We start from the raw sequence: 20,403 nt of genomic DNA, 5'->3' as shown, positions 1-20,403 counted from the left end.
GCTCTTCTTAAAATCAACAATAAAGTTACTGAGAGAATGATGCAAGTAATCAGATCAAACTAAGGGTCTTGAAAATAATAGGGTATATGTCAGTTAAGCACGATAGTAATGGTGATAAGATACTGAAGAATAACAACATGAACTAATCTAATTCTCTCTCCCTCTCCCTCTCCCCCCCATATTTTTGGAATGGTGAGAGTTTATCAGAAGGCAAATTAGGGAATACTCAACTATACTCTTTAGATATAACATTTTTTAAAGGAGCTTTTTGAAGAATGTGAGTTCCTCCAAAGTTTTTAAAAAGGCAGCTTGGTTGGTTGTAGAGCATACTATATTTTCAAAATAAAGCTGGGAGAGTATTTTCCTTTCCTTTCTACAAAATTCTAGGAGTACTTCTATGAGTCATTTCGATTTAGTTTTTGCTAAAACTAATTTGTGCATTCTCTGTCCTGAAACTTAATATAGTGAGCTGTGGTTGCATGGCATTATTTTACACAGGCTAGCAAAGACATGATTTCCAAATCAACATTTCAGAACACTGTAATGAGCAATACCTTATGAAATATTATTAGAGAACTCTCATGATAACAACCAGTATTGCTCATCAGCTTTTGATTATTTTTGGAGTACAGAGTGTTGCCTTGTTCTCATTGCCCACCTTTTATTGTTTTGGATTGTTATAAAGAAATGTTAATCAGCAAAAAATTAGATGTTTGGGATAAATGTAAGGATTTTTTTCCTGATTATTTTTTACTATACAGGGGGTAATTTCATGTGGATGCATGGCTGTGCTGTACTTTGGATCTGAGGGGAAAATGTTCTTCATTACACTGGAAGATCATGTACTTTTAGGCAATTTAAGGCAGTTGTATCTTTTCTCCCAATTGTGTGGTTGCCTGCCATAGTTATAGTACAGTTCAGGAAAAAAAGATGCATTTGGTGACAAGCATCTCATGAGCAGTCTGATTGTTCTAAAGTACCCTTTTGCAGAGCCTGATTAATAATCTGAGGAGACAGCCTGGGCTGATATGTATTTATTACATTTATTTGCCACCTGACGGTGTCAAAGCCCTGTCGCCATTAGTTTTTACAAAACCTAGCAAGGATTGAATCTCATCAATCTTGAGATGAAATTACTGTTTTTTTAAAAATTGCAATAGGGCAGTTTTTCTTTAAAATATTTCCTTCACCTCTTGATTTGGAGGTTGTCCCTTTATTGTGTACATTCTAATACTCCTTTTCTTCAGAGTATGCTTCATGCTTTCTTGATAGGAAGCTGAATAACATGTTTGAACTACTGTTGCAGGTAGGACTTGGACAATTGCACCTGCATGGAGGAAGAGGAGTAGAGCAAAATCATCAGGTATCTGTAGGGCAATACATAAGATGTTGGTACATTTAACTTGTAAAATGAAATTGTAATTGAAAAGTTATTTATTGCAAGAGCTGTCTTCTTAATGTAACAGGAGAGATCTAGAAGGTATTTCAGTGTTTAGTGTGGTCAATGCACAAGGAGCCAAATTCCAGTTAGTTACAAATGTCTTGTATTGCATACTTCATACCTGACATTGATCTGCATGCATTTACTGCAGCTCACGAATACATCCCATATTGCCTGTTGCAACTTGTTCTGTATGGACTTATGTTGAAAAGTTTATGCAGAAGGGTAGAAGATGATGTTCACTTGCTTGAATAAGCAGCAAAAGTTATTAACAATGCTGGTAGGAATTCAAGATGACCAATTCACATAAGAGAAAAATTCGATTTTGATATTAAATAAGGAGGTATAGACTATGCCTGTGGCCAGAAATTTAATAAATAAATTCTACATTAAGTAAAGCAGTGTTTCTCAACCTTGGAACTTTAAGATACATGTACCTTAAATCCCAGAAATCTGGAAGTTGAAGACTACATGTCTTAAAGCTATCAAATTTGAGAAATGCTACTGGAATGATGCAATCAAAATCTCAGTAAAGCAACTAAAATAAACTAAGGTATTTTTAAAATATAATACAGTTCTAAGATGATAACTTTAAATATATTGTTTAACATAATTCTATTAAATTTATTTACTATAAACTTATAGTTAGTAATAAAGCAAACAGCTTCTTGTCAGCTCTCATTCCCCTTGCATTGCTACTGTACCAATAGGAATTGCTTCTATTGAAGAACATTTAAAAATAATACCTCTGAAATAGAATAACACCTTCTTGTTCCTCTACATCCTTCATTCTCATAGTGTGTTGGCCAGGCCTACTCTGCTAAACTGATACCAAGGGTTCATAAAATCATGTTGTAAAATGGTGTAATAGTCATAATTTACACTCTTCAGCTAATTAAAATGAAGATTTCAAGTCATGATTTTGATGGATCAAAAATTGTGCATTGAAGATATGCCTACTTGGAATTAAGCACTATTTATCACAGTGGAATTGCTTTCAAATAACTCAGGATATGGATAGGCTATCAAACAAACGATACTTCCCTAGCATGTAAAAAGTGAAATAATTATTGAATGTGCACATTTTAGTATATTCAGCTATATAAAACTGGTATACAGTATCTATTGCTCTAATGCAGATTTTAAACGAATTAGATTAGATTTGCTCTAATGCAAATCTAATGCAGATTTTTAAACAAATGAATGAATGTCAGGTGTTATATTAAAAATTATTGTCACATATTTATATTTCTACTCTTTTTCTCTTCCAGAGAGCTTTTGAATACTTCAACCAAGCAGCTAATGCTGGCAACTCACATGCAATGGCATTTTTGGGGAAGGTAAGGCACAATTGTCTTTGAGTTGTGTGTTTGGAAATTACCTTTTGTTTTACTACTACAGTCAAAGGATTTATTGCTATAGAAAATAAGAAATGGCTAAATGTCAGTCTGGTTGTCTATTTAAATATTCCTGTGAAAAGCAGTGTCTGATATTATAACTTCAACAGAGAATGAAGAAGGCTTAAACCTTCTTAGGCCATCTAGGGAACAGCTTTAGCTGCCATAAACATTTTTCTAGAATTGGTATTTTATACAAAGTCCAAGTAAACCAAAATAATATAATTACAAATTACAAATCCTATCTGTCCTGACTATAGTTGCCACATACATTATTATTCAGGAGATAGTCAAGATCCCTCTTCAAAACTTCACACTAAACTCTGTACTTCAGTTTATCAAAATTCAGGTATAATGGACAAAACCAGATATAATCGACAAAATCTACGCAGTAGATTTCTGTACTTAACCCACATTCACAGTTTTATATATGCATAAATTATCCATTTATGTAATGAGGGTATGAAATGGGGGAACCCAACCTTTTCACAATCTACTTGCATAATCTAGGACCTCAGTTTGGGATGGAAATATCAATGTTATTGCTTCTGACTTGTGTGTAATTCCTTTTTAAAACCTTGAAAACTAACCTTACTTTCATGTCAAGCTCAACTTGTATGACTTCATAGTCACCTTCAAATAGTTTTCTTGACAAAAATACAGAAATAGTTCACAAGTTGTTCTGGAATTTCTTTTCAATGCTGCTATGAATGGTCTGCAGTCCTCATAAGTATCAATTAGGTCTGCCATTACTGAGCTTTGCAGGATTAGTGAGGTTATGTAAACCAGTTAAGGTGTTCAGACCACAAGATGGGTATGTCCCACAGAGAACAACCAACCACCATTGGGGCAGGGGGTACTGTGCAGTGGTGGGATTCAAATTTTTTTACTACTGATTCTGTGGGCTTGGTGGGTATGGCAGGGGAAGGATACTGTAAACTCTCCAGTCAGAGGTGGTATTTCCCGGTTCTCCAAACTACTCAAAATTTCCGTTACCGGTTCTCCAGAACTGGTCAGAACCTGCTGAATACCACCTCTGGTACTGTGTCTGCTAAGCTTACTTTACTTTCATGACTCTGATACACTTAATTTTATTCATAATTTCTTTTAGACTCTAAAAGAGGATTGAAAGGATTACTTTATTGAGAAAAAGACTGCTAATTTAACCATAGGAGTCAATTTTATGCTGCTGTTATGGTAGAAACCTTCACGTATCTTCAGATTTTACTGGTCTATCAAATAAGTCACACATTGTCTAATTGTGATTAAGACAATTTTCCTGGAGAAAATCTGACATACTTTTCTCCATAGTATTTTCAGCCACTTCCCAAGAGTTGAGATTTACCTAGGTACATCTTATTATTGGATACTTTCTTATACTAAATTGAGAGAAGAATATTGCACATTTATTGTAGAATTCTATTAGTTTGATGAAACAGGTGTTCAGAATTACATCTTAAAATATCAATGGCTGGCTGACCTTTAACAATTGCAGGAAAGTGTACATAGATACAGAGATGCTGTTTCTTCTGCACTGTAGTTTTTGAGACATGGGTTGAAAGGAGATTTTTCTCCCTTCTCTTTCTTTTTTAATGGACCCTTCACTTGTTTTTTCCCATCACAAAATAAAAGTTGTTAGACTAGGAAAACCGATCCTAGAGGCAAATCTGGATCATGCAAATCTTGCTTCCAGAATGAGAGGGGAATATTAGTCCATTATTGGATGTCTCCATTAGATCAAGCCAAAAGGAATCTTAGCAGAAAGGACAATAGGCTGTTCTTTCTCTCGAAAGAAGGATCTTTCTTCTAAGATCCTGTAATGATACATGCATTGATCAACTAAAACAATTATACAAAATTGTTTTACATTTAAACAACTTTTAAATGAAATTATTATGGTTTTTATTAATCTCAGTATAATTAAAAGAAGTTCTGCGTTAAATGGGCCAGATCTTATGCCAAAGAATAAATATTTTTTTATAAAATTAGACTCTTAATAACTTTAAGTTATGTTTTGTTTTTATAGATGTATTCAGAAGGAAGTGATATTGTACCTCAAAGCAATGAAACAGCCCTTCAGTACTTTAAGAAAGCTGCTGACATGGTAGGTTGCTGAAATCTTGGTTACAAGAACTCAAATGTATACAACCGCATTTCTGGAAGCCAATCATTTTGAAATGAAGTGTTCTACACACAACAAACACATAATGTATTTGTTTTTGAGGAAAATTGTTGTTTCTGACATATTCAGAAAATCCAGATAAAAAATGATTTTTTCAAAAATCACAAACGTTCAGTACTCTCTATTTATGACCTTCCACATTAATTACTAAACCAGCTAAGTGGTTTCTCCTATTGTCTTCCCATGATGATTACTCATATGTGTAAGACATGTGAGTGACCGTGGTGTCTGTCATTTGTCCCACACAGTATAATTTGTTTGTGCAAGTTTGATTATTTTCTTCAAGGGCTTTATGTCCAATTTGTCCTGACATACTATTTTAATGATAGTTGTATTACCGGACTAAAGATAGGCTAAGACTGGACATTCTTCAATTTAGTAATGAAGTGAACAAAATTGAGAATGTTTGTCTTCTGCTCAAGGCAAAACTGCCCCATTGATTCAGTATCTTGCATATTTTATGTTTTATATGGCAGTGGTCCCCAACCTTTTTTGTACCAGGGACCAGTTTCAAGCACAAACACTTTTCAAGGACGGGGGGAATCCGAGTTTGGTGGTTTGCTTGCAGACGTTTCATTACCTGACTAGGTAACATCTGATGTTGTTACCTAGTCGGGTAATAAAACGTCTGACAGCAAACCACCAAGTTCAGGGAGCGCCTCGGCCCTGCCTCCCTCAGCCCCATCCCTCAGGTGTCTCCCTCCCTCCCTCAGGTGTCTGCCTCGTTCCTCTCTCAGTCGCTCTCTCACTGCTCCACCAGCCCAGGAAGAAACTGCTTCAAAGAAGCCGGGGGTGTGGCTTTTCCTGTCGCCGCAGCTCCTCCGAGCGCCTGTTTACCCCACCCCGCCTGCCCGCGCGTGGTTCAACCCAGTGCTCCATTCTGCCTGCCTGCCTGCCTGCCTGCCTTCGTTTCGGAGCAGCTTCGGCTGATAAAAAGAGGCAAATAGTTATTATTTTCAGCCGAAGCTGCTCCCAAACAACCACACAGGCAGGCAGAACGGAGCACTGAATTGAAGCGCACGCGGGCGGGCGGGGTGGGGGTAAACGGGCGCTTCGGAGGAGCTGCGGTGACAGGAAAAGCCACCCCCCGGCTTCTTTGAAGCAGTTTCTTCCTGGGCTGGTGGAGCAGCGAGAGAGCGACTGAGACAGGAACGAGGCGGGAGGAAACCGAAGCTGCTGAGCCAGAGAGCAGGACAGGCTTCGGTTGTTTCCTCCCTCCCCTTCTTTCATTTGTGTCCTTGATCCCCGATCCCAGCAGCATTCACCGAAGGCGAAGAAAGCCGCCATTTTTTTATTTTATTTTTTCTTTGCGGCCCGGTACAGAGTGCTCCACGGACCGGGACCGGTCCGCGGCCCGGTGGTTGAGGACCCCTGTTATATGGAACAAAACTCAAAACATTTCATGAATTTAACCTCAGGGAGCTTGGAGAAGTTTTTCAAACAGTTTTAAATTTCCCACTGCAAATAATATAATTGGCAAGCCTGGGAAAAGGGGTTTCTAGTTTAACAAATACACATTAAAATAAAACCTAGGAAACATGACATTGTTTTGAACTTAAAAACTTCTTTTCAGGATTGGAATATTTATTTCCCATCCTCTCTTTACAAGTTACTAGTTTTGAGTTAGATTTTAATCACATTCTTGTATTTCAGGGCAATCCAGTAGGACAGAGTGGTCTGGGAATGGCTTATTTATATGGAAGAGGTGTTCCAGTGGTAAGTCTGCTTAGGAAAATGGCAGTAACAACTCTGTTAAAAAAAGAGGAGGGTGGTTTTGCAATATTAGAATCATATTGTTTATATAGCCCTTGGCATTACACTTAAATGTATAAAAAGAAAAGTTCCATTTGAAATGGAAATTAGAAAAAAAAATATACTTTTAGGTGGGTGGAAATGTTCAGGTAAACAATTCCAAGTATAAGAGGTAGCAAAGAAGAAATGTATCCAAGAACATTTTGGATGTTTGAGGGTGGCAAAGTTGGCAGAATAAACAACATGGGATCAAATGAAAGTGTAAGAAAATGGAAGCTATGAAATGCATAGTCAGATTCATATTTTACTCATCACTTAAAATCAATACATGTGTTCACATTAAAATATAATAAAAGAGATTTAGGACTATAGTGAAGATTTTTACTGTACTTCAGTGTAGAATCCTGACTGATCCTCCATCATCTGTGTTCCCCTTTAGAATTATGAACTGGCCCTGAAATATTTCCAGAAGGCAGCAGAGCAAGGATGGGTCGATGGACAGCTTCAATTGGGCTCCATGTACTATAGTAAGAGACCTTTCTTATATTCAGAATTTACATTTTGGAACTGGATATGTCATTTTCTTATAGGAAGATGTTAGAAGTAATTGAATAATTGAGTTTGGTTTTCTTTTTTAAGAATGAAATATTTATAACTTTCATCTCATAAAAATAGCCGATAATGTAGGTTATTAATCTTTAAAGCATGTCATTTTAAAAAGTATCACTGTTGAATCAGTTTCCTTTGCCTGTGTATTATTGATCTTTTAACATGTATCCTTAAATAATGTTAAATAACAGATCAGAGTGTATCTCTGTTTCACAATTGGAAAAATAAATATAAGTGTATAGCTATTTGAGGGGTATTATGTACGATTTTATTTCTGAACTGCCTAATAAATGAAACTCTTTGGACAGATTATGAAGTTAATGAAGATATTAAGAATAAAACTCATTCATAAATAGTATGGGAAAATTATTACAAAGCAAATGGAAGCCACAATTCATATTTTCATAGACTGAAATTGACAAGTTTTATTTGGTAACCTAAAGTCTTTCTTTACTGCTTTTGATTATATTGATCCAGGAAGTGGATCAGGAAGCTGAGCTCTTTTAAGTTGAACTGTAACTTAGGACACCAAATATAATGTGTCAAGCAGAAAGCAAGATTTCAGGTTTGCATCAAACTCATTATTAAATTATAGGAAACTGAATGGTTCATAAATTCATTTAGTATTATGTATTTTAATTTCAGACTGAACTGGTGAATCTTATTATTGTCAACTAAATGAAATAGCAACATTGATCAAATTTAGAGTGTACAGATCAAAAGACATCAGTTCAATTACTCCTGCTGATTCTTTTCTATTTGTAGATGGCATTGGTGTCAAGAAAGACTATAAGCAAGCCTATAAATATTTTAACCTGGCTTCTCAAGGGGGTCATATTCTGGCGTTCTATAATTTAGCACAGATGCATGCCACTGGCACTGGAGTCATGCGGTCCTGTCATACTGCTGTTGAGGTAAGAATCGGTTGTTTTCCTAAATGCAGGGACAATCAATAGACAGTGTTGCACTTGTTTTAATGAAATTCTGAATGCTGTGTTAAGGTGGGTCATCCTTGGGGCCACATAAGTATGTACAATGGCAATGAACTGTTTCAAATAATTTAGTATTACTATGGAAATACTTTAATTGGAATATATTCAAATGAAATGCAGGGCTTGGCTTTCTATGAAGAATACAGTTTTCTGTTTAAAGAATGAAGTCATCTATTTGAATGAAAGAATTCTTTATTGGCCAAGTGTGATTAGACACACAAGGAATTTGTCTTTGTGCATGTGCTCTCAGTGTACATAAAAAGATAAGATACATTCATCAAGAATAATAAGATATAACACTTAATGATAGTCTTAGGGTACAAATAAGCAATCAAATCATACTAGGAAACAGTCAGTATAAATTGTAAGTATACAAGCAACAAAGTTACAGTTATACAGTTACAAGTGGGAGGGGATGGGTGATAAGGAGTGATGAGAAGATTAATAGTAATAGTAGTGCAGACTTCGTAAATTGTTGGACAGTGTTGAGGGAATTATTTGTTTAAAAAGAGTGATGGCGTTTAGGAAAAAAACTGTTCTTGTGTCTTAATTGTTCTGGCGTGCAGTGCTCTGTAAAATTGTTTTGAGGGTAGGAGTTGAAACAGTGTATGTCCGGGATGTGAGGGGGTCTGTAAATATTTTCACAGCCCTCTTTTTGACTCGTACAGGATACATGTCCTAAGGGGAAGGCAGGTTGGTAGCAATTGTTTTTTCTGCAATCCTAATTAACCTCTGAAGTTTGTGTCTGTCTTGTTGGGTTGCAGAACCAAACCAGACAGTTATAGAGGTGCAGATGATAGACTCAATAATTCCTCTGTAGAACTGTATCAGCAGCTCCTTGGGCAGTTTGAGCTTTCTGAGTTGGCGCAGAAAGAACATTCTTTGTTGTGCTTTTTTGATGACGTTTTTGATGTTAGGTGTCCATTGACGTTTTTGATGTTAGGTGTCTTGAGATATGATAGAACCTAGAAATTTGAAGTCTCTGCTGTTGATTTGGATAACAAAAGGCTTAAATTTCAGCCAGCTTATTAACATGAGCTATTCCAAGTTCTTTAAAGTTTCACATAAAGTAAGATGAATTCTAAGAGGAATTCGAACAACAGAATTAGCTTACTAAAACAGCAGCATCTACTGATGAAATCTATTCGCTCTTCTTCCCTAAATGCACCAAACTCTGGACCTTTGATGGCTTCTCAAGAATGAACCTGTGGAACTTGTTTGAAAAAGTTCAATGCTATAAAATTTAATGTAATCTAGAAACATTAAAATAAGTTTTGTTGGGAGTTTGTGCTGTTGAGTGAGTTCTTAAACAGGTTTGATAATCTTTCTATCTAATGCTTGAATTATTCTTACTCATTCTTGCATCACTGTTGAATGTTGGTGCAGAATCTATGAACAAGATAATTGTTTCTACAACTACAATATATTTCCAAATAACCACTAAAGCAATTAAAATTACCTTTTCCCCCCCTGTAGCTGTTTAAAAATGTGTGTGAACGGGGCCGTTGGTCTGAGAGACTCATGACTGCTTACAACAGCTATAAAGATGGCAATACGAATTCTGCGGTTGTTCAGTATCTCCTTTTGGCAGAACAAGGCTATGAGGTTGCACAAAGCAATGCTGCTTTCATTCTTGATCAAAGTAAGGATTAAATAGTTCCTTGAGTTATTGGTCTAGTATAATGCAGTGGTAATTTTTAGCATCCAATTCTTACTTTTGCTTAGCTGTTTTTGCCTATGCACAAATGCATGTGATATATCAGTGTAATATTCATATGAATTATGAATGAAGCATAAATCCACACAGTCATAACCCCATGAAAAAAAAAATGAAAAATTCAATAGAATCCTGAAATTAGTACTCTAGAACTATAAACTATAAATATTTCTTTTTTCCCCTTTGATTGCTCAATTACACTCTTAGCCTCAAGTGAAAAATTCTATTTAAATGCCATTTCAAAATGAAAACATTCATTTTATTTCCTTTTTCAATTATGTGTATATGCATATATATAGATGATGTCAATACATCAATTACTAATTATAAATCAAGTTTTATTTTAATAAAATTGAATAACATAAATTTGTAGACTTTTAACTATATAAAAATAACCAAGAGTTAATAATTAATACTTCTTCCCAGTACTGAATAATGAATGGTTGAAAATACATAAACAGATGATGTTTAACATTGTTAACAGACAGCAAACTCTACTGAACTGATTCAGCCAATGTAAATTTTCTGCTTATCCCCTTAATAATAGATTTCATCCAAAACACATTAAGGTATCAATTAACATGCATATATTTTTGAATTCATCTCCTCTGTTTTTTGCTTATCAGTATCTACCATCCTACGTGCAACAAAAACTAATAGTTATGTTTGCAGAGTCTATTAGCAATGCTGAAATTTAGTGCTGTAAACCTTTAGGTCAAATTTAAGTAGCCTAGATAACTTTATATTTGCAAAAAAATAAAAAAACCTGTTTAGCCAGTTATCTAATATTGCATCAGCTTCTAAATTCATTCTATCCCATTCAATTTATGAAAGTTAATCTCATAACCGACTTCAGTGGCGATATGGTTTTTGCATGACTTATATGAGCAAGGCAGTGCTAATATAAATTAAATTCACAGACAACAAGGGCCCAAACAGTTTGTATAAGAACAAGCATTTCTGCATTTCTTCACTAGAGTAGAAATGAAGGGTATTCCTTCTTAAATCCAATGTGTATTTCAGATGTGCCCAAAATATTATTTTCTGGATTGCAATTGGTTTTTGTATACATTTGACAAAATGCCTAAAATTCAGGATCCACAACCTTTTGCCAAGCTGAAAGTTATATTTCACCATTAAATGGCAGTTGAGACCTAAGGGTAAAGTCAGAAACCAAATTAGATTTCACTTACTTTTTTTACTACTTAATTAGAATTACATAACCTTACCAAGATAACTCTCCAGTCACATATTCAATAATTTCCCTTTCCACATTTCTTTTTAAATATACAAAAACTTCTGGAAGTTTTTGTTTGCTCCATCCAAGAATTCAGTTTATGAACTTCGGGCCTATTATTTTTATTTTGTGTTTTTGGCCTTTTCTCATAATAAAATAGGATGATGATAAATCCTCTGTCCAGGCATCTGAGACAACTAGTGAGCTCTGATTTTACTGGGTTTTAATCAAGTGATGACCACAATCCCTCAACTAATTAACATGCTTGCAAACAAGGGTATTGATTCCATGTTTAGGTAATTCAGGTTCAAGTTCTGTTCATCTCCTATTCTTGTGTTGCTCATTGGAAGAACAGCAAAATGGGTTACATGATTAATACTAAATGACAGGAAAAGAAATAACTTGGACCTTTACTGACTCACTTTTTTCTCCTCACACTACAGAAGAAGCCAGCATAATAGAAGAGAATGAAACCTATCCCAGAGCCTTATTACACTGGAACAGAGCAGCCTCACAAGGTCAGTCATTTCAGAATTTAGTCCAGTTTCCTAGCAATAGCAAGAACTGAACAGTTATGGATGATTTTTTATTATACTAAGGTGTGTTGTAGTATTTGTTTAACAGCTGAAAGTAGATCTTGATTGAAATGTGTCACATCTTTTAATAGAAAACTGAATCTAAATATATTTGATAGATTTGGGGTATCAGAGGCTGCTTCTGCATCCATATGCTCGTTGTACTAGTTGCCATAGTCAATTTGAAGTGAAAACATCATTTTTGAAGTAATTCAACCTAGAAATCACATTCTAAATAATAGGAATTGGAGGCAGATACAAATTCTGTCTTCAGGGCAAGTCTGTTCTCTCCGCATTAATCAGAACATCTTGAAAGGAATGGAAAATAAGCAGTATTACTCACAAGTCCTTTCATAGAGTTTATTTTCTTGATAGGTTACACTGCTGCTAGACTAAAACTTGGTGATTATCATTTCTACGGCTTTGGCACCGAAGTTGATTATGAGACTGCATTTATTCATTACCGCCTGGCAACAGAGCAACAGCACAGTGCCCAAGCCATGTTCAACCTAGGATACATGCATGAAAAAGGACTTGGGATTAAGCAGGTAAGCAAGTGCATAGTTATTCCCATATTTTGGAATAACACAAACAGGTTTCAAAAGACTTTCAGAATCCTCTGCTTTTAAACAAGAGTATAATAAACATATGGTTTTCAACCAAGCTTCAGAAGATTCTGCAAGTAATCATTTCAGACATTTGAACAAAATAATCAAATTATTATATTATTCTTCAAGTAGAGATTATTTTGATGGATAAAATTGCAAAATGGTAATGGCAGCCAAAATCACAAGGTATAACAATTTCAAACCATAATTTCCAAAGTTCTTGTTAACTTTTTATTGTACTGTCATAAGCATTATAAAAAAACAATATTAAATTTTATCCCATTAACTCACGTAAGTAATTCTTGTGAGATATACACCAAAGGAAGAAAAGAGATTCCCTGTATTCATATTCATATGATTTGGTTAGCTCTGTTTTTGCAAATTTCATGTATTGTATATGTTGTAGGACATTCACCTTGCAAAACGCTTCTATGATATGGCAGCTGATGCTAGTCCTGATGCTCAGGTTCCTGTCTTCCTTGCACTTTGCAAGTTAGGAATTATTTATGCCTTCCAGTATGTGCAGGAAACCAATGTAAGTAATGATGAAGAAAATGGTGTTATTTAAGGTAATCTGTGTAGTAGTGATAGCTTTTCTTTCACACACACATACACACACACACACACACACACACACCTAAAATATAAATGGTTTTTAACAGAACAGTTTCTAGGATTGGCCTGAGAAAATATTTTGAATTTTATTTCCATTTCTATGGTAATGGTGTGAAATCTGTATTTCTTGGTCAGATGTAATGCTTTTGATTTCAATTCAGTTTAGCCAGAACTTCAAGGACCAATTGTAAGTACCGCTTGTTCAGCACTGTTGTGCCTTGGAATAGTCATTCAACAAATGGTCCTTAACCAAGGACTACTTGTACTGCACAAAACTGGCTGTTCTAATTAATCCTTGTGAGAAACTTTTCTGATACCCAAACATGCTATTCCAAGTATTGCAAAAATTGTCTAGCCTCAGAATATATTGAGAAGGAAGTTCTCAGCTGAGACTTTTCCTACCATCAAAGCACAGAGTATGAAAATTGCATCTAGTCCAGTATATCCTTCCAGAAGACATTCAGGATGTCTGTGAGCATGAAAATAGAATGCTATTAAGCTTTAGCAAAATAGCATATTTTAGCCTGTCCACAGAAGGAAACAAGTGTGTCATTTCTTTTAGGCACAAGCGGCTTGGGTGAAATGGGGAAAAAGCCAAGGATACTGACAGCCAAAGAGAGGGAGGGAAATTAAAGGAAAATGCAATATGCCATTGTAGGAGCCCATTTTTATCAACAGAAGTATCAGCATGAAGAATAGGCAGACAGGCACATAAATCAGTGGAAGAGAGGAAGGGGATGACCAGCAAATGAGATCAGCTGTAGTGGAAGCTTCCTTAGTGTTAAGGGAAGTGCATATGTGCAGACATATGCGCAGACGTATGTGCAGGCTGTCCATGAGCCATGGTGGCAGTTGAAGGAAAACTTGGAGATATACTGAGAACACTAGGCCTACACTGCTCGGGCAGCTGCTCTGTAGAGAAAAGAGAAGGCCATGTGCACATGTCTCACCTCTTTCAGATGTTTTATCCCAAATCTGGAACAATCAAAACATTCTGGGCATCAGTTGCACCTAACTGTGACTGATCTGAACTCATTTATTAGGTTTGTTCTTAATTTGAAACTAAATATTTTCCTGCATCAAACGTACCAGGATTGAATTATTTCTGCTGCACTGTTTTTTTTAAAAAAATATTCTTTAAAAACAGAAAAATACAAAAATCTCATTTCTATTAACAGTTATTGTGTCATTGTATATACATGTTTCTTATTTTGTGACTATACATTATTTTTATCCTTATCCTTCACCCATTCGTACCACCTCTCCCATGTCGCATAGTATTCTTGATCCTCTTTGCCTTTGAGTTCCATAGTGAATTTATCTAGTTCAGCACAGTCCATTATTTTTTGAATCAAAACTTCATCTGGTGATATTTTATCACTCTTCCAATTTTGTGTTAACGTGATTTTTGCTGCAGTTAAGATGTGTACAATAAGGTATCTTTTATCTTTACTCAAATTTCCTTTGATCATACTTAATAAAAATATTTCGGGTTCCAAATTCAATTTATATTTTGTAATCTCAAAAAGCCATCTCTGTATTTTCTTCCAGTATTTTTTGACCTCTATACATTGCCACCACATATGGAAAAATGTTCCTTTCTTTTGTTTGCACTTCCAGCATTCTGGTTTCAAGGTTGGATACATTTTCACCAGTTGTGCCGGTGCTAAGTGCCATCTACAAAACATTTTATATTGATTTTCTTTGAATTCCGTCAACAAAGTCAGCTTCCAGTTCTCGGTCCAAGTTTTTTCCCAACTCATCCAAATTTATATTATGACCCACATTTCTCACCCAGGCAATCATTGGTCCCTTAACAATTTCCTCCTCTAGTTTTACCTCCAGTAAATAATTATATGTTCGTGTTATAATTTTTATATCCTTGACTGTCAAGATTTGGTCCAATTTTTGTAAATCTTTATCCCTAGCTCCTTTACAACTTTCTTAAATTTAGTTTGAATTTGCAAATATACCCACCAGTCTAATATTATCTCTTGTTCTTTTAGTTTATCCAGTGTTTTTAATTCCCCTGTTCATCTACCAATTCTTTATATCTAATCATTTTTTAATGTCCCTTGTATTTGGATATAATATAGCTTCCATAGGTGAGATCCAGTTTGGTCTTTTCAAATAATGCTTTTTTATTTTATTTTCTCACATGTTTGTAAAAGTGAGTCCCTTATCAAATGTCTATGTCTGCACTGTTATTATCCATCAAACATAGCACTCTTGTCATTTAGAAAGATGCTGAAACCATGAGGAATTTCATACACATTGTGGTTACACTATAATAATTAATTGTGTCTCCCCACTGCCCCCCTTTCATATTTCTATTTAGGTCAAGGAGATATTCTCACACCTGGACATGGACCAACTCTTCGGCCCTGAGTGGGACCTTTACCTCATGACCATCATTGCTTTACTTTTGGGCACAGTAATAGCTTACAGGCAGAGGCAACATCAAGGAGTCCCAAGGCCTGCGGGGCCACGACCAGCGGTACCTCCTCAAGAACCTGCTCCAGAACCCCAGCCACCCCAATAGTAGCAGCTGGAGATTCAACAAAGTGAACTGGAATTTCTAGCTAGGACTCTTTTTGTGATCATATGACAAAGGTCCCACTCAGATCAAATAGATACATGCACACAAGATTCAGAAAAGTATTGAATTGAGAAAGCAGTTTAGAATTATGCCTTTTTTCAGGGATATGCATCTTTTTTTAAATGGAGTGGAATGTTATTTCAGTGCCAATGGAATAACAGATTTTGTGAAAAAGAAGTGTGCTACTTCAAAAGTGATGCCTACTATATTTAGTTCATTCAGTGCCCTTTTCAACTGTCTTTTGATTGTTCAAAAATATTATGAGGTTTAATATGAGAACATTAGACCTTGTGCTCTTTATAGTAAATGGTTGTTGTCTTTTCCAGATGTTTGTGATTGTGATTATTTTATGGTTCTCCCAATTATTTTGAAACCAACATAAACCTCTGTAATGGCATCAGCCATGAGGGTCTGGATGCTTTAACTTAGAATGACCACTTATAAATAAATATATATTCATGGGCTACTCTTTCTAGAGGTCAGGTTTAAAATACGAACTACATTTGTGCAATGACTATTTAAATAAGATGAAACCTTTTTGTTTAGCATTCAGACTTGCTTGAATTATGCACACTCAATCTTTCTGGTATATCTTTTCCCAAGTATACAAGGCGGCTTGTTTAGTCTTCCTTTTTTTTATTGTTTCACAAGTATGCCAAGGTTATCCAAGCAATGGGCTGAAAAAACAACCAGTGTTAATCAACCTCTTTATTTCAGTGGTTTTTTTCTGAAGTATTTTCTCATTGGATATCATTGGTTTGCTTTTCAGTCCATCATAATATATTCTTATGATTCAGACTTATTTGGGTAGAAGATTGTGCAAGTAAGTGTTATTAATGTAACTGCTATCTACATATCTCTTTAAAATATGCACTCTGTTATACTGCACATGGCTCTTTGAGAACTAGTCAGTGAGTATGCATATGGTAGGCTATCCTAACAGTGTTGTTTTATAACAACCTTACAGCTATACCAGATTTGGGTAGAATGCATGTGATTTTTAAACTTTTGCAAAATAGGGATAGAACGCATGGCTAGGATTGAAACATGGACATTTTCAAAACAGTGATGAGTTATATGAGTTGCAGTAGAAAATCTAATCCCAAAATTTCCCTTGCAATGTCATGAAAATAACATTATTTTTGCTGTAATATTAATTTATGAAGATTTTAAGTACTATACTAGGAAAACAACAGATTTTAGCTGAAGGCCTAATTTTAAAAAAATACTTTTTGCTACTAGTGCATCATTATATAATCTGGAGTACCCTAGAAAAATATAATTAAATGCTGTTCTCTGGAAACTAAACCTCATTAAGTGCATTTAAGAAGTATGCAACTTCTGTATATATCAGTAGGCTCCCTTGTGTAAGTTTAGAGTACATGACAGGAACAACAAAAGTCCCCTTATAATGAAAGTGGGGAGACAGAAATTGAGTTTATATAAATCTAAAATACAAGGATATTTTTAACAGGCTTGATTATATCTACAGGAAGCTGTTTTAACAGCAAGGCATGTGTCTTAGCAGCAGTATTACTAAAGGTAGTTGTGTAGACAGAACTTTCTATTGTACACATTGGATAAGATGAAACATTTCTTGCAATGAATATAAGATGTCAAAAAAAAGGAAACAAAAATCTGTTCAGATATTTGGGCTGTAGTTTTTTTTAAATAATTTGTGGAAAACTTAGCTATTTCAGAAGAAAAAAAACCTTGTCTCAAGAAACCTTGCCTCTTCTCTAATAAAAGGTGCAAATGGAAAAAATGTCCCAAGTCTTTAGTTTGAATAATGGTCTGCCCTTGTGTATATTGTGTATAAACTCTTTGGTGATGAACTCCAGAAACATTTATTAACATAAATAAAATCCAAATCATACTGAAATTGTTTTTTTCTGAAATATAAGTAATTTTTCAAAATGATGAAAAATTTCCAATGACTTTTCCTTCTGACATTACTTTTAATTACTATGATGAGCTATTATTTCTGCTGCTTAATTACAGGAATGTAACAATGGATTCTATATGCTTAAATTTCACTTAATGTAATATCCTGCTTCTAGCACTTGAAAGAAAATACAAAATTGCCACATTTTACACCCTTTTGACTTTTTGCTTTCAAAAGTCAGGTTAAGCAATATTCATGCTTCCTGTTTTTAGTGTTGCCTCATCAATATAAAAATATTGATTTAAGTTGTATGTGCTTTTTGAAAAGCATCAGGCTAACTCAGGGATTTAAGAATTTGTAGATTTTCAGGTTGTTTGCCTAGACAATTGTATCTTTGATTATTCTGATCTATTCTAATTGAACTTTTACCATTTATTTTTAATTAAAATGAACACTACCAGAATAGAAGTACTTTAGTTCATTTTAATATGCAGTAGTTTAGAAAGCAACCCACTTACTTTCTGAAAGAGGGTGAATTAAACTTAATCTAAATAGGCTAGTTGACAGGAATCAACTTTCTGAATACAAATTGTTATAATTGAAAGGCATTCTTCTAAACTTACTGGAATTTAAAGGCTGTTACTACAAAAACAAAATGGCTATAGCAGGCCAAATAGGATTAGAACATAGAATTGGTTTATAGTAGGCATTAAAGTTCTGTTTAAACTTCGTAATTTTTCTTACCCAACCTTTCTTTTAAAAAAAATATTCTTTATTTTACCAAATGAAAATATCAGAAGAATGTTTTGGGGAATATAATTATATACTGTTTGAACATTACAGTTCAGATTGTTAGCTGCATTAACATGCTATGCATATGTATGGCAAAATTTATTCTGTGTAGGCCAAACTGTTTTGAGGATTTAGTCAAAAGTATTTGAAATTATGGCAAACATTTTACCACATTGGTGAGGTTGTTAGGATCTGCATTCCTCCTCTGTAATATAAATGCATCTTAATCTAGAATTTGTAATGTGGCTGTGCATGAGGATGAATATTGATCTATGAGAATGTATTCCAGTGTATTAATTCTGTTCCTTAATAGTGGTAAGAAACCTGAGAGCAAGTTTTTCTGCATTTTAAGAAATCAAATGTACCACACTCCGACTAAAGGTGTAGCCATCACTGTTAGATCCAATAGCTGAATCTGTAAGGTTTCAAGCAGGTGCAAGCACTTGCATATGCAACACTATTATACTAAGACCATGTACCTCTATGCCACAGATCCCTGGTGTAAATGATTCAATTGATACGAGTGGAAAGCTTGGTGCATTTGTCTGAACACAAGGCTTTAGTGCAAATTAATATTGATAGAAACATGCTGCAAGTCCTGGCTATCTGAAGCTGGACTTGAGCCAAAATGCTCCGCTTGCTATTTGTAATGATCCCCGTGTCAGGTTCTTCTAGTCTTTTAATATTTTAAACAGCACAATAAACAATTTTATTTCAAAGAATGTGTATGATTTGAATGAATGCATTTGCAGAGAGGAAATAAATCTGTGTGACTTGGATTGACATGCATTGGCAAAAGGATAAATTGTTAAGTGTGTATAAGGGGTTTTGTAAATTTTCTTTTGTATTTAAGATGATGCAGTATAAAGGTTGGAAAAGTGTAATATAGCTGTAAACAAAATCTGTTAATAGAGAAATGTACAGATTCATTTTGTATTATATCTTGTTAAATAAAGATGCCACTTTGGTGATTGGCCTGTAATGAATGCTGTAAGAGAACTTGTGTTGCCTTTTATTAAAGATATTTTTGATAAAACAGTACATTCCCATCTTTCAAATTCAATAATGATTTGTAATCCATTGTTTATTTTCTCATTGAGTTTTAAAATATACATGCCATCATGTATGCCTGCCAATGATGGTTCATAACATAATTGCTATGAATTATGTATTTATGTACTTCATACCCAATGAATGCGTTGGAACAATAAGTGAGCATTGTTTTTATATGTGTATCATTTGTAGTGATATTTTGTATTGCCTGCAATATACATAATATACATTAATAAGCCTAGACAAAAGAAAGCAGTTTATGTCCATAAGAACAGCTTCCAGCATAAGAATGGGCAAAGAACAGCCCACTGCCTTCTGGCAGCATATGTTTGTGGGCATTCACAACCCTTGGGGGTGTATGCTCTGTTTAGCAGTCACCATGGGAACGAAATTCTTTGTACAATACTAATCTTCCCATTCCCTCTAAAGAACAAACATTTATCTACAGCCTTCCTGATAACTTTAAATATCACTTTACTACAAAGTTTTGTTATACTTCAAAGAGTTTACATTTAAAAAAAACACCAGTATTTGAGAAATAATGCAGATTTGTAACACCAGATTGAAATAGGCGAGCCATAATGTAATAAGGCCAGACCTCAATGCTTTCAGGCAAGCTGTTTTCTGTTAGATAGTTGTAAGAGCAACCACTCTAATGCATACTATAATGGAAGACTCAATGTGCTTAGGGAAATTGCCATGACAGTGCTGCTGTGATATTAAACAAGTCCCTAACCTGATTTTTGGTGACAAATTTAAGTCAGATGCCTGTCACAATGAACAGCACTGCCAGTCAATCACTGCATGAGGTAAAAATAGAAATTAAATCATTGTATGTCAATAGTTCTAAAGGTTCACTAAAACATAACCATCCCAATCTACTTCCAACTTATTTTGAAACATCTTTAAAAATATTTCAATAGTATTAACATAATCCAGCACTTGTGTT

The 20,403-nt window shown here is 34.8% G+C and overlaps 1 protein-coding gene across 1 annotated transcript in view; it reads left to right on the top strand.

Moving 5' to 3' along the window:
• The window catches only part of SEL1L (SEL1L adaptor subunit of SYVN1 ubiquitin ligase), a 36,015-nt gene extending 16,628 nt beyond the window's left edge, over positions 1–19,387 (top strand). The window contains exons 11-21 of the mRNA XM_026664336.2: positions 1,307–1,363; positions 2,713–2,781; positions 4,865–4,942; positions 6,674–6,736; positions 7,212–7,299; positions 8,147–8,295; positions 9,850–10,015; positions 11,771–11,845; positions 12,278–12,450; positions 12,917–13,045; positions 15,464–19,387. Coding sequence (XP_026520121.1) covers positions 1,307–1,363; positions 2,713–2,781; positions 4,865–4,942; positions 6,674–6,736; positions 7,212–7,299; positions 8,147–8,295; positions 9,850–10,015; positions 11,771–11,845; positions 12,278–12,450; positions 12,917–13,045; positions 15,464–15,667 — 1,251 coding nt within the window. The 3' untranslated portion in view covers positions 15,668–19,387. The remainder of the gene's footprint in view (positions 1–1,306; positions 1,364–2,712; positions 2,782–4,864; positions 4,943–6,673; positions 6,737–7,211; positions 7,300–8,146; positions 8,296–9,849; positions 10,016–11,770; positions 11,846–12,277; positions 12,451–12,916; positions 13,046–15,463) is intronic.
• Positions 19,388–20,403: the final 1,016 nt, after the last annotated feature.

Source organism: Notechis scutatus, chromosome 1 (assembly GCF_049901735.1).
Source record: "Notechis scutatus isolate UNSWTSFEM ecotype Mainland chromosome 1, rNotScu1.2, whole genome shotgun sequence".
NCBI classification, from domain to species: Eukaryota; Metazoa; Chordata; class Lepidosauria; order Squamata; family Elapidae; genus Notechis; species Notechis scutatus.
The sequence above is the reverse complement of the archived record's forward strand: the minus strand, read 5'-3'. Positions and strand labels throughout refer to the sequence as shown.